At 42.7% G+C, this 15,023-nt stretch overlaps 1 protein-coding gene across 2 annotated transcripts; it reads left to right on the top strand.

Moving 5' to 3' along the window:
* Positions 1 to 548: 548 nt before the first annotated feature.
* trim37 (tripartite motif containing 37) lies at positions 549 to 13,823 on the top strand. 2 transcript variants are annotated; one of them, XM_028421537.1, is made up of 25 exons: positions 549 to 775; positions 2,910 to 2,975; positions 3,065 to 3,166; positions 3,399 to 3,439; positions 3,581 to 3,697; positions 4,079 to 4,166; positions 4,458 to 4,580; positions 5,082 to 5,205; positions 5,842 to 5,909; positions 6,664 to 6,788; positions 6,900 to 6,950; positions 7,283 to 7,364; positions 7,512 to 7,588; positions 7,723 to 7,902; positions 7,996 to 8,110; positions 8,200 to 8,391; positions 8,483 to 8,616; positions 8,699 to 8,781; positions 9,435 to 9,662; positions 9,996 to 10,304; positions 10,388 to 10,537; positions 10,930 to 11,128; positions 11,216 to 11,307; positions 11,509 to 11,616; positions 11,811 to 13,823. In XM_028421537.1, exons 2-25 carry the CDS (start codon positions 2,955 to 2,957, stop codon positions 11,855 to 11,857), a joined length of 2,856 nt encoding a protein of 951 aa, XP_028277338.1. In that variant the 5' UTR covers positions 549 to 775; positions 2,910 to 2,954; the 3' UTR covers positions 11,858 to 13,823. The 2 variants fall into 2 exon arrangements, with proteins under 2 accessions (XP_028277338.1, XP_028277337.1); XM_028421536.1 differs by having other exon boundaries at positions 11,509 to 11,726.
* Positions 13,824 to 15,023: the final 1,200 nt, after the last annotated feature.

Raw genomic sequence — 15,023 nt, 5'->3', positions numbered from 1 at the left:
CAAGGTAGATGTTTAAAGGCTGCAAGAGGGAGCTTAAAAATATACAGTGTAGATGAAAACCACTTGTGGCATTCTGTTGCAGTCATCATAAACATCATCATCAAACCCTACAAATGTTTTTTTATTTAAAACTTTAATGTGCAGGGTATTTCCAAATATATTTACTAAATAGTTGTATTTCATTTATTAATAAAAATACATTTTGGGAAATAAATGTACCTTGTGCTTGTATTAAATGTATTTTATCACTTTGCTGCTTTAAACAGTTGTCAGTGAGAGATAATAATCTGCTATTAAACTATAGATTTAAAAGGCCTATAATGTATATTTTTATAGCCTGGTGCATTAATTAATTAATTAATTAATCACCCTTTTTTATATTTGTATTGATTATTTATTTGCCAGTTTTTTTCTTTCCTCCGGTAGTCTACAAACTGTCCAGTAGGTGGCGGCAAAGCCCTTCTAACGTCTTTGACAAACTGCAAAAAACAAGATCATAGAAGAAGAAAAGAAGCTATTTGATTGGTTATTGCTAGGGGACAGACAACCTCAGATCAACCGCTACAGCTACATCTTCAATTTAGGGCAGAAACGGGCGTTTTTTTGTTTAATTCCCTGTGAGGTGTAGTGTATTTTCTATCCGGACGTAACTAAACTTTGAAGCAGTTTGACTTTTTTTTAGCTAAAGCCAAACTAACGGAGACGTTAAAATGTAATGTAGCTTTTTCGCAAGCGGCTTGTTTTTATCAGGTGTGACAGACGAGTCTGTGGAGAGGTAAGTGAGCCACCCTGCTAATGCCAACACGCTAGCTAGCCTCACAGTTCTGTAGAAATGTTTTGTTTACTAGGTTACGCCCAATTCTGTGTAAGCCAGAACTTGTAGCTGCTACTGCTAATAGCGATAGCTTATGTTATCGCTATTATCGGACAGGTTGGTCGCCTGTGCTGATGCTGGGCCTCTTCTGTTGGCTTTGACACAGTGTACAAGCTAACGTTGATAGCGACACCTAGAGAAACTATCTGTGGTTTATCTTTAAAGCGAGTGCAGTTGTTTCGTATCTGAATAGTTACTATTTTCCATGTTTTATTTTTATCAGGCTACAGGAGTCATATATGAGTAGGAGCTGTAGCTAATGATTATCTTAATTAACCATCACTCTGCTGATGATTGGCTCGGTTCTTCTTCTAATTTGTAGAAAAAGCAACATCACAGATTCAAAATAAAGTCCAGTCATTGCCTAATTTGCTTGTTTGATCTCGTACACTCAACAAAAATATAAACGCAACACTTTTGTTTTTGTTTCATGAGATGGACTTGAAGATCTAAACTTCATTCCAGATACACAATATTACCATTCCTCTCAAACATTGTTCACAAATCTGTCTAAATGTGTGATAGTGAGCACTTCTGCTTTGCTGAGATAATCCATCCCACCTCACAGGTGTGCCACATCAAGATGCTGATCTGACATCATGATTAGTGCACAGGTGTACCTTAAACTGCCCACAATAAAAGGCCACCCTGAAATGTGCATTTTGTTTCTGCTTTATTGGCGGTCTGGGGACTCAGAACCAGTCAGTTTATCAGATTGTCTATTGTGGCCTGTGGAATGTTGGTCCACTCCTCTTCAATGGCTGTGCGAAGTTGCTGGATATTAGTGGGAACTGGTGCACGCTGTCGTATACGCCGGTCAAGCACATCCCAAACATGTTCAATGGGTGACATGTCCGGTGAGTATGCTGGCCATGCAAGAACTGGGACATTTTCAGCTTCCAAGAATTGTGTACAGATCCTTGCAACATGGGGCCGTGCATTATCTTGCTGAAACATGAGGTGATGTTCATGGATGTATGGCACAACAATGGGCCTCAGGATCTCATCACGGTATCTCTGTGCATTCAAAATGCCATCAATAAAATGCACCTGTGTTCTTCGTCCATAACAGATGCCTGCCCATACCATGACCCCACCACCACCATGGGCCACTCGATCCACAACATTGACATCAGCAAAGCGCTCACCCACACGACGCCACACACGCTGTCTGCCATCTGCCCTGAACAATGTAAACCGAGATTCATCCGTGAAGAGAACACCTCTCCAACGTGCTAGACGCCATCGAATGTGAGCATTTGCCCACTCAAGTCTGTTACGGCGACGATCTGGAGTCAGGTTAAGACCCCGATGAGGACGACGAGCATGCAGTTGAGCTTCCCTGAGACGGTTTCTGACAATTTGTGCAGAAATTGTTTGGTTATGCAAACCAATTGTTTCAGCAGCTGTCTGAGTGGCTGGTCTCAGACGATCTCGGAGGTGAACCTGCTGGATGTGGAGGTCCTGGGCTGGTGTGGTTACTCGTGGTCTGCGGTTGTGAGGCCGGTTGGATGTACTGCCATATTCTCTGAAACGCCTTTGGAGACGGCTTATGGTGGAGAAATGAACATTCAATGCACGAGCAACAGATCTGGTTGACATTCCTGCTGTCAGCATGCCAATTGCACGCTCCCTCAATGCTTGTGGCATCTGTGGCATTTTGCTGTGAGACAAAACTGCACATTTCAGGGTGGCCTTTTATTGTGGGCAGTTTGAGGTACACCTGTGCACTAATCATGATGTCAGATCAGCATCTTGATGTGGCACACCTGTGAGGTGGGATGGATTATCTCAGCAAAGCAGAAGTGCTCACTATCACACATTTAGACAGATTTGTGAACAATGTTTGAGAGGAATGGTAATATTGTGTATCTGGAATGAAGTTTAGATCTTCAAGTCCATCTCATGAAACATGGGAGCAAAAACAAAAGTGTTGCGTTTATATTTTTGTTGAGTGTATTTAGGTTATAAATGCTGCAGTGAAAAGACAGTAAAAATAAATTCTCTTACAATATTTTTTGTGTTTTTTTTCCAGACCATTTGAATCCATCTGAAAACCGAAAGTGTCAAACTGGCTGAAATGGATGAACAAAGCGTTGAGGTATGCATCAGAGACGAAATCCATTTTTGTTCTAAACAGAGAGTTACATTTGGTTCACAACTGCAAAATGGTTGACTCTCCCTGTGCAGAGTATTGCCGAGGTGTTTCGATGCTTCATCTGTATGGAGAAACTGAGGGATGCTCGCCTCTGCCCACATTGTTCCAAACTCTGCTGCTTCAGCTGCATACGAGTGAGTTGATTTTCACCTGGCACTGACAAGAATATGTGCTTATTGCAGCAACACTGTGTATGCTGCTAATATTCAGAAATATGAATCCTTGTGGTACTTGTGGGACAGTGCAGATGAAAGCTTACTTTGGAGTTGTTAAAATGAGTACAATGCTTAATATTTCTACCACATGTTAAAGGTTTGTGCTAAATGTTTAGAATCTACATTTAAGCTTGAATCTTTTTTTTGACAGCGATGGTTGACGGAGCAGAGAGCCCAGTGTCCACACTGTAGGTAAGCACCTGCGCGCACACACCTGTCAGCCACACGTCTTCTATATAATTCATTTGCATCTTTTAAAGATATGACCATTGTGTTGCATGTGGTGTAAGATTACTGTATATATGTGTGTGTGTGTGTGTGTTCTGCATCCAGAGCTCCACTGCAGCTCAGGGAGCTGGTTAACTGTCGCTGGGCAGAGGAAGTCACTCAGCAGCTGGACACCCTGCAGCTCTGCAGCCTCACCAAGCATGAAGACAACGACAAGGACAAGTGAGTTCCTCCAAAAAATCTCACTCTCCAGCTGTGTTTGATATAGGTCAAAGGATTTTTTACACATACGATATTAACCATAAAAAATAATTAGATATTCATTAGCAGGACAACCTTTTTTTATTGACAGTCATCCAGAAAGCTGAGTTCAATAAAAATGTTGCACAACTCAGATGCTACTTTGAGTCCTTCCTGAGGATCACAATCATTAAAAAATACTTAATTGGAACTTGGAAATGGTTTAGCAGCCTTACCTTTGAAGCCTGACTAATCTTGCTGTGAGAATTAAATTGTTATTTATTGTAGTTACGTTAATGGTGTTGTGGTATCTCTGTGTTAAGTACCCTTGGGGCTGATGTCTCTGTGTCCTGTCATTGACAGATGTGAGAACCACCATGAGAAGCTGAGTGTTTTCTGTTGGACCTGTAAGAAATGCATCTGTCACCAGTGCGCCCTGTGGGGAGGCATGGTAACGTTTCACATCTTTAATTCTCAGATTGCAGTTTGCATGCAAAGTTAGACTCACTGAATTTCCACTAAGTAAAAATAGTGCATCTAATGATGCTTACATTTGCACTTCCGCCACTTCACGGACATTTGGATAGTCATAACATTTATGACATGATACCCTGTACATACTTAATATAATATATTTTATTGTATTGTATATGTCAAGCTGCTCACTTGTGCCTTAAATTGCCCCTCGGGGACAACTAAAGTTTTCTGAATCTCAATCTGAATGAATATCTATTGATTCCAGCATGGCGGCCACACCTTCAAGCCTCTTGTGGAGATTTACGAACAGCATGTGACAAAGGTGAAGGAGGAGGTTGCAAAACTCCGTCGCCGTCTCATGGAGCTCATCAGCCTGGTGCAGGAAGTGGTGAGAACTGTTTGTTTTGGGTTTTTTTGGTTAAAAAAAAATACTAGCTAAAATGATTCATGCATATTCAGTCTTGACAGAGATTGATGTTTTTGTTCCATACAATCTAGCTGCACATATTGTTTCATGCAGACAGATGATGCATCTTGCAACAAGTCAAAATTGCTGTTAAAATGTAAGAAAATTAGTGACTTTTATGGTAAATTTGTTGCACAGCAAGGTAGCAAAGCATTGGTAAAAACATTAAAGTAAAATTAGTACATTTGTAGCTTGGGTTAGAAGTGAGCAGAAACCCTGAGAACCACTGCAGGAACAGTCAATATATTTTTTAGGTCACTAATCTGGACCAGATTTATACCTGGTATTTTAAAGGTCTAGGCCGCATGGGTGTACTGCATTGCAGCATCCACCAGATGGCACTAACATGTAACAATAACAGCTTCTCAGTTAGTTGAACTGCATGTTGTGTGTGTGTGTGTGTGTGTGTGCTTGCTGGTCCAGGAGAGAAATGTTGAAGCTGTCAGGGGAGCGAAGGATGAGAGGGTCAGAGAGATCCGAAATGCTGTGGAAATGATGATAGCTCGTTTGGACAACCAGCTCAAGAACAAACTCATCACCCTCATGGGTAGGACTCCTGCACACACTGCTGCCACAATACACATGAGCCGATTCTGGGTTTATGAGACACACTCCTGGCAATTTTACATGTTTTATTTATGTCTGAATAAGCATCCTGAACAGTACAAGTGACTTTACCAAATTTGATTTGGAAATTATTCAGAGGAGAAGCAGTGGCAAGGGTCAACTTAATCATGATTCACTGGCTATACTAATTCATGGCAGTTCTGTCATGTCTCATTCAGAAATGCTTTCATGCATGTTATATATATATATAAAAATAAACAGAATAAGCACCATTTTAACATCACGAAGAAGCCAGCAGCAGTGTTATGTATTCTGTGTCTGGAAAAAGTCCCTTTTTGTTGCAAGGCAGTCTATCTGGCACTAAAATGTTTCTAAAGGTCCTGACCTTCACCTAACAAAATATTCAGACTCCCCCGTGAAAAGAAGCGAGGAGCACCCTGTATAGCCATGGGTAATATACATATGAAATATTTATCCAGACAGAGCGGAAGCTTGCACTCAGCGCCCACATACACAACCTGCACACCCACCCTCCCACTCGCACTTACCAGCCTTCCATCAGGGCTGACATTCAGTACAAGTACACTGAAAATAGAAATGCATTCTTCCCCACCAGGCCAGAAGACGTCCTTGACCCAGGAGACGGAGCTGCTGGAGTCTCTCCTGCAGGAGGTGGAGCATCAGGTCGGTAGTCTCGAGCGGATCACAGCTACCATTCATATAGCTCTAAAGGTGTATTGTTGTGACATATGTAATATTTAAGCCCAACCTGCTCAAAAGCACCCTCTTAACACAACACTATGGAGAAATTTAGGGTCATAGTTTTTGTGTGTGATTACAGATCGCCATGTGTATCTGCACAGCTACCCACAGTGCTTAATTAGTAAACACCATGACTGCTCCTGAGTTGTATAGAATCCACTATAAGCACTTCCTCTCACACTGTGCATACTTGTCTCATTAACTATTGATAACTGGAGCTCTGATATTTATTTCATGTGGTGTGACAAATCGAGCCAGCCAGCGTGTTGTGTTTGCACGATTGTTTAAGATGTGATGAATCATGAAGCCGAAGTTATGAGCGAATGAGATATTTGGACTTTGAAAAGGTGCATGTTCTAACTTGGAGATCAGTTATTAACAGAATACACGCCATTAATCGTAATGTAGAAATTCTTTGATGTATTCAGTGAGCTGATTTTCCTATCAGCAAGTGATATTGGGGATAAAAGAAACCTTGGTCAGGTCTCACAAGTTAAGTCTTTTTGTTTCTTTTGATGTCGCATGTAGCTAATGAATGTACATGTGGGTGAAACGTGGTTCATTGAAGTGTTGCAGACATATGTGCCAGGCTTCCTCATTGATTGTTTAGCTCAGTGTTGGCCATCACAACATGATGATTTTGATGGTTGTGTGTATGTGTGTGTGTGTCACACAGCTTCACTCCTGTAGTAAGAGCGAACTGATCTCCAAGAGCCCAGAGATCCTGCTAATGTTTCAGCAGGTCCATCGGAAACCCATGCAGTCCTTTGTCACCACTCCTGTCCCTCCAGACTTCACCAGGTATTCTTATGATGTAACATTGGACAAATTTTTCATTTCATTATTGGAAGAAATTATGATTTTTAATCATTGTGTTTTTAATGTACTCATCCTTCCTCTCTGTGTTTTCAGTGAGCTGGTTCCTGCCTATGACTCCAGCACTTTTGTTCTTGTCAATTTCAGGTAAATTCCCTCTTTCACAACATCACACTAATATCTGGCGTTTGTCTTCAGTGGGGATGGGAATTCATTCCCAAGTCAGATGACTGCAGGGGTCACAGGGGCCCATCAGCTCCTGCTCCAGTGTTTGGAAGCAGACTTATTTGTTTACAGGGTAGAAACGGCCATCTACACAAAGGCTTAAAACATCTCCACTCTGAAGCAGGTCCACTCACCACTGATTCTGTTTTTAAGAGCTTTCATCCCTTTGACTGTTGACGCTTGTTAAACCTGAAGTGCAGTTTAGCCTGTCAATAATATTACATTAGGTTTGATATATGTGTGTTTCTGTGTAGCACCTTAAGACAGCGTGCTGACCCGGTCTACAGCCCTCCGCTGCAGATCTCTGGCCTCTGCTGGAGACTAAAGGTCTACCCGGTGAGTTTGACATGGTTACCTGCTCTTCACTTTAAACCAGCCTACATTTTATAAAGTAAATGATTAGTTACTACAGTGTGGAAAGTCTGAACCAGTGTATGTATGTTAGTAATGATTGTACTGTGTTTTTGTTTTTTTGTTTTTCAGGATGGAAATGGTGTTGTCCGTGGAAACTATTTGTCTGTTTTCCTTGAACTGTCTGCTGGACTTCCTGAAACATCAAAGTATGTTTATGTTTGGTTTTTGTTTTTTTTTCTTCTCAATTTTACAGAAAATCTATTCTTTGCTCTCTGTTTTCTTGCCTTTAAGTCATATCTTGTTCCCACAAATTTAATTGAATTGTATTTGATGTGTGTAGATATGAGTATCGTGTGGAGATGGTCCATCAGGCCTCCAGTGACCCAACCAAGAACATCATTCGGGAGTTTGCTTCTGACTTTGAAGTTGGAGAGTGTTGGGGTTACAACCGCTTCTTCAGACTGGACCTTCTGGCCAGCGAGGGCTACCTCAACACGCAGACTGACACACTGGTCCTCCGGTGGGCTGAGTATTTTTTGCATCTACCCTTCTGATGTTATAGAATTAAGCAGCAACAACAGGGTGTCAATGCTTTACCGTTTTGTGTACACAGCTACCAGGTCCGCTCACCTACCTTCTTTCAGAAGTGCAGAGATCAGTACTGGTACATCAGCCAGCTGGAGTCGGCCCAGAGTGGCTACATACAACAGATAAACAACCTCAAAGAGGTACTACTTGTGTTGTTGCATTTGAATGTTAGAACCCATTTGAGTGTTTATGTTTTGCTGTGACAGATGATTCATGTTTCTGATTTCAGAGGCTGGCCATTGAACTGTTTCGCCGTCAGACGTCACGCAGCTCTTCACCCCCAGATGTGAGGCTTGCTACTGGCACCACTACCTCTGAAAGAGACCCTCACTCCGTGAAGAGTGATGACGACATTCAGACCACTTTGAAAAACACTAAGAAGGGTGAAGAAGAAGAGAGGACCCACCATGATGACTCTAATGTGAGGGTTGCATTTATTTGCCCAGGTTTTTCTGATCAGTCAGACTCCTCTTTGCTTGGTATAAGTTGGACTGTGTGTCTATATTGTTCAGGAGCTGTCAGACGGTGACTTGGAGGTGGACTGTCTGACGGAAGAGGAGGTGAACCCGCTGGATGGAAGCAGCACCTCAGGGAGTTCCACTGCCACCAGCAACACAGAAGAGAATGACATAGATGAGGAAACCATGTGAGAAGATTTTTATTTTATTTTTTTAAACTGACGGAGGAAAAGTAAACCTGAAAGTTGTATATTTCATGTATTTCAACAGGTCAGGGGAGAATTATGTAGACTTCATCGGGAACTTGGAGACTGAAGAAGGAGAGCTTCCAGATGACTTGGCTGGAGCCACAGGTATAATTCAAACACATTTAAAGTGATATGTCCTTACATTTGTCCCTCTTTAACCATAATTATTTGTCCAGTTACAGCCACACTCGGGGGGGGGGGGGGGCCACGATTTGATTTTTACAGAATCTATTTGTGTTATCTGCACAAGCAGAACATAGCAATACGATGGTGGGCCTCAAAGCAGCTCCTTCAGCGTGTTTGACTGTGTTGGTGTTGAAAGGCATGAAGAGGATGAGTCATTGTTGGTCCACTGTACCCCTTGTAGCCTGCTGATATAGAAACACTCGCTGTGTACAGCTGTGCGTGAGCTGAGCAAAATGTGTCTACACATTTTCCATTTGCCACTGTGTGGAAATTTTTATTTTACATCTAGGTTTTGCTTTTATTATGGTCGTCTAAAGCCAGCTCAAATTAAGAATTTTTGATGCATCATATAGAAAAATGATCCTAACCATTTGGAGACCCATGTGCACTAAACAGATAACATGAGTTACTAGGGGACATTATTGTTTTTCAGAATCTATTTGTGTTATTGTCTTTGCCCTGTATTTTAATTTTAATAAACATTTTGGCTAAACCCATAGTCATAGCTATTATGAGAAGCTTTATACTGTATTTCAACTATTACTAAATGCTGTGTTCTGTCTGATCTGCAGGTGGATCCAGTTCCAGTACACGTTCCTTACATCGCAATGCCGGTGCTGGTCGCAGTTCTAGTGGTAATGGAGCCGGTGCTGCCGGTGCTGTTGGGCCCGGCAGCAACAGCCTCCTGGAGATTGACCCAGTTATCCTGATCCAGCTGCTGGATCTGAAGGAGCGCAGCAGTGTGGAGTCCCTGTGGGGCCTCCAGCCACGGCCTCCCGTATCTCTCCTACACAGCCAAGGTCTGCGCTCGGCTCGCTAACGACAAATCATTCCAGCTAAACTGAGAATCAATACTCTAACTCGCACACTGAGCCGCTGCCAAAATTGTTGCTCTGGATGATCATAGCTTAACAGCAGCTATAGATTTATTGTGATTTATCTCTGCAGTGACTGAAACCAAAGTGGATGAATATTTCAGGTAGTTGCAGAAGTGACATGGAGGCATAATATTGGTCTCAACATCAGCAACAAAATCCCACAACATACAGCCAGACCATATATCAATGATGTTTATTTTATCTGTATTGCAAAACTATGCTATGTTGTGATACCTCCCTACTTCTTTTTCATAGCTCATCACTCAAGAAAGGAACGAGAGCGGCGCCCTCAGGTGGTGCGACGTTCAGCGCCAGACTCAGGGGTCCTGATTCGCCTCAAGGCTCAGATGGCCGAGGTCCGCAGCAAGATGTCTGATGTCAAGAGTCAGGTAATGGAGGCTCGGGCATCTGGGGACACCAGGCCTGGCCCATCTGGGGCCTTCAATGTGGAGGAGATACCATCTCATCACGGTGACTCAGAGCTGTCAGCTGCCTGCTGCAAGCCTGGTGAGCTGGACCTGCTGGGGAGAGCAGCCGTAGCTCGGTCCAGGCCGTGCCGCCCTGGTGAGGACTGCTACAGAATGCATGGTTACTCAACAGTCAGTATGTTTTATCATGTATTTGTGTTCTTGCGTATGTACGTGCAGCCAGGAAATCTCTGTCCCCCGTCCTCGACAGCAGCAGCTCCATGGTTGTAAAGAGACGAAGTCCAGATGAAATGAATAAGGACCTAAGAGAAGCAGAGGCTGTCGCAGAGCTCAGCTTGCATCCTAAAGATGGGATGGGAGGAGCAGAAGGTCAGTTTTCTAACTTGTTGATGCTCCTACATCATTACATTACTCCTACTCATTACATATGCATGAACGTATTGTCCACCTGGGTAAAACAAAAAAGAAATTATGTAAACTTAGAGATCTAAATAAAGCTGTCTTGATTGGTGTGTGATGTCCCAGCGTTCAGAACAACTTGAACCTTGCATAGATTATATACAGCTCAGTCATTCATTCACATAGGTCCATATTAAAACTGTGTCTGAAAAGCTTTCAGTCAGATGGGTGTAGAGTTTTACTCCAGCTGGACTTAATGGAGCTACACCACCCACACAGCTCTCTGCTAAACAGGAACACAAAATCAAAACAGGCCATCATCTTTTCCGTCATGTGGCTCTGCTCCTCTCTCTCTGCTCCAGGAGTGTTGAAGGCCGACAGCCTCCAGGGCCCCCTGTTGTCTCTCGGCAGCTCCTCATCAGAACAGGCATCCTCCTCCAAGCAGCAGTACTCGGTGGAGCAGCAGCTATATGGGGTCTCAGGGTCCAGGGATGACATCTTCTCCTTGGGAGGGCCGAGCTACATGGCTGCCAGCAAGAGTTGTGGAAGCAGGGCCCTGGGGTATGACTCAGACTCTTATCATGCACAGAAAGAGAATAGCAGGAGGTTTTTGGTATCTTATAATGCCTCTGTTTCTTCCTACTGTAGGGCAGCCATGTTGGACTGCGAGTCTGAAAGCTCAGGAAACTCACCTCAGTCCTTGCTGGAGGGACCCTCTGCACGCCCCCAGTCAAATGAAGGTTGGTTCACTTAATGTCACAGCTGCCAGTGTGTTTGACTTGTGTTTAGCATGTGCAGCAACATCACCATGATGATAAAGGGAAAATCTTCCAGGAAATCCTCCAAAATCCTGCACAAACACGCCTGCAACATGGCTCTGAAAATGGATTTCCTGAGATCCACATTTACACATTTAATAATCCGTCTCGTCTTGTTTGCAGATCAGTCACCGTCTGTCCTGGTGGCAGCAACCAGCAGTGACAGTGACACCGAAGACGAGGCCCTGCAGAGCAACAACTCTCACTACGACAACCAGACTCCCTGCACAGGTAACCGCACCACGGGCACACAGCAGAGGTCAGACACATCGAGTCACAAAGTCTCAGTTTCAGGCCTGAAACATGACAGCTGTCAAACAAATCCCAGCGAGGCACATAAAGTCAGTCAAATACAGTCAAAACAATATTTCTTTTGTTTTTCTAATTTCAATACCCAGGCTCCTTTCTCTTCTTCCTCTTTCCAGGAGAGCAGCTTCTGTCCGACGACATGAGTCTGCCCACTGACAGGTGATTCCCTCAGCCTGTCTGTCAGTCTGCTGCTTTTTTTCCCCCTCAAAGGCCGCACAGCAATGCAATAATAGCCAGAGACGACACACATGCTTGTTACAGACCTGTAGATTAGACACTGCTTGTTATGCATGCAGTCAAAAAGAAGACGATGCGATGCTATGCCTGTTTGTCTGGAAACAGAAACGGTTCTTTTTGTGTCCTGAATTCTTTGAATTGCTCCATGACAGACATGTTACTGATGATTGTGTAAATACAGTCAAACAGCCTCTTTGAAGAGAAGTAGTATCACAGCTTTATGGTTAAGATGGTTAAGATTCATCATATTTCTCTGTTTTATTTTTGACATTGACCACTTAGTTTCTTTAAGGATGAACATGCTTCCAGTTATGTCACGGACAGCTTAGTAAATGTGTCAGATTTCCACAGGGGTGGTCTTTAGGGCATCAAAATTGTAGGTCATCTTCATTTTGCGAACCCGGGCTATTATGTTTCACCTGGACGGCAGAACATTTAGTCACTTAAATTCTCTTTCAGCACAGACCTCTTACCTTCTCCGTGTGGAAATGCCTTTTGTAAGTCTGACCACTACAATATTTACATGTACAAAGAGGCCTGTCGATAAGAGTTTAGTGTTTTCTAACTGTTTAGTTCAGTCTCTTGGGGCTTCAGACTCGACACCTACTCAGTGCTAAAAGGACTTTATTCTCTACTCACACACTCAGTTTTAGAGTGCAGCTTGTCAGCAGAGTAAATTTCATGTTCTGAAGTGAACCATTAGCTTTTCTGGTAATTTATGTAAATGTCTTAACTCTTAATAGCAGCCGCAGCAGCTCATTTGCCTTTGTTTGACATTTGAAAAGGCTAAATGATCACTGAATCACATGGATTATAAAACTGCACCTGCACTCACATCTGTGGGCTAAAATCTTTGAAGCATCTTTGATAACGATCCTCAAGAAGGTGTTTTTTGCAGCACTTCTCCACCCATAAAACTGTAGTTTTAACAGAAAATGGATATTGATTTAAAGGAATTGTTTAGGAGTTAGTGTCCACTCTCATTTCTGTGAATACAAAGCTGTCGGTGTGCTCTCAGTTGGGGAAGATGGCCGGTCTGCTAGTCTTTTTGCAGAAGTTGACAAAACCCACAGCTGCCCGTCTCCTCGGCTCCCACCGCTTCAGTATGGAGGGTGGTAAACGAGGTTAAAAGGGTTAGTCCACCCAAATTTATAAAAGACTTTTCGCCAGCTAATTAGTCATTTTCCTTTAGATGAATGAAAATTAGTTCATAGATCTCTCTTAAAAAGCTACTCCTTTGAAAGCCTTTCCAGTGTCCCTGTCACTTTGCCTCCTCTTTTGATTGGAAATGTGTTTAGAATTTGGGTAAACTGGTCCTTTAAGTCGTGCATTGAAGGTCTTCCTCAGCTCTCAGAGAACCTGACAGCGAAGCTTAATAAAAATCAGTGTTATGTAACATGTACTCTGCGGTGCTGCTGGCTTTTCTTGATAAATTTTTCACTTCCTAACAAACAGAAAAATGTTGCACATTACTGTGACACATTCAGAGGCCGAGCGGTTTATCTGCACTTCAGAGTCTGGAGTGGACTCTTTCCGTTCCCTTGAGCCATATCTTAATGTGAAGGCTACTTTACTAATCTTTATTGTGCACCTCAGCAGTTTAACTTGTAAATGTCTGTATGCATCTGTGTGAGGCTTGCTGTACACGTGCCTGGAAGTGCATGGCTTTATAGGCTGGATTGAAGGTGGATCCGTGATCCACCAGAAGACGTTGTTTTAAATGTGTTCACTCTCCGTGAGTCCGATCATCCGAGCTTTTCCTTAATTAATGCTAAGTATACGTGTTCATGACTGAGACTCGGGGAACCGTCTGTCTTTTTCCCACTGTTTATTAACCCTTTCTCTCTTGTGTGCTTGTGTCAAAAAGCTGCTTTTAATTTAAATGTTCCCAGAATGCACTGTGTGTTAAATTTATGCGTGCATAGTGCATTTTTTTGTGTGTGTAATAAACAAAATGTTTTATGATACTGAGAAGGAGCCTCTGGTCTTCTGTCTGTCATTGGTTACATGCTGTAATGTCTGAATTAACTTGATTTTCCAAAGTGACAACGTGGTCTGATACAGGGTTTGGTTTTGTTTTGGCTGCCACCTCGATTGGTCAGAAGCAGGAAGTTGTAATGTAGAAGTTTACAGCAGACGGTTTGGATGATCATGTCCTATCACTGCTTTGGTTGTCCTGACTGATCAATATGTTACAAGACGTCCCCCGATGGCTGCTTTACATATGGTCTCTAATGTAACTCTAACAGGAAGAGGCGCCTCCTGTGCTTCTTATAGATGCACGTTGGCATTCAGTAATTAATCCAAAAAGAAGATAACGACCCCCAAGATACTGAAATGAGATGCAGAATTACCACAAGGAAAGATGTCTAACATGCTTGAACCTTCAAACATAGCTCCAAAAATAAGAAACAGGATGCAAAAAGAGACAAAATGACCAAAGTCAACCAAGCTAAACTGATGGACAAAGTAAAAAAAGAAGCAATCGGATGTGAAGTCACCATGAAAGGGAAAAATAGGTGCATGTAAAAATGGGTAAAACAAAGAAAACAAATGGAAGCTGGATGTTGAAATAGCGGCTAAAAATACACTAAATGACTCAGAAGCTGAAGGTCTTGCCCTGTTGTAGGGGAGAAGGCTAATATTGATTAGTAACCCTGCATTCTGTGGGGTTGGGTTCATTAGCCTGGAAACACACGTGACACCTTCATCACTGCATCGTACTTCCAGTGAAACCCCCCACTCCTCATCCTCCTCCTCCTCCCTGCCTTTCACCACCCTGTTTCCCTCAAAGCCCAAACTGCTGGAACGGAGAGTGTAAAGCCAGATTATGAGTGGGGTGAAATGATGGATCTTTTTATAGAAAGAATGTGGAGGACTGCTCACTTTTGTAAAGCTGTTTATGTAACAGCAGACAGCACTGTTCCACATGAAAGCCCTGTTACAGCATCACATCTCACTGCGAGGCTTCTGGCAGCTCAACCTGCTAAAACATGAAACACAATTTGTTCAGGTTTCCTTTTATTATTATTATTATTTTATTATTTTCTCATCCGCCTCCTCTGCTGCACGATTGTCACAACTGCATCATT

Source organism: Parambassis ranga, chromosome 14 (genome assembly GCF_900634625.1).
Source record: "Parambassis ranga chromosome 14, fParRan2.1, whole genome shotgun sequence".
In the NCBI taxonomy this organism is placed as follows: Eukaryota; Metazoa; Chordata; class Actinopteri; family Ambassidae; genus Parambassis; species Parambassis ranga.
This window is presented reverse-complemented; position numbering and strand designations above follow the sequence as displayed.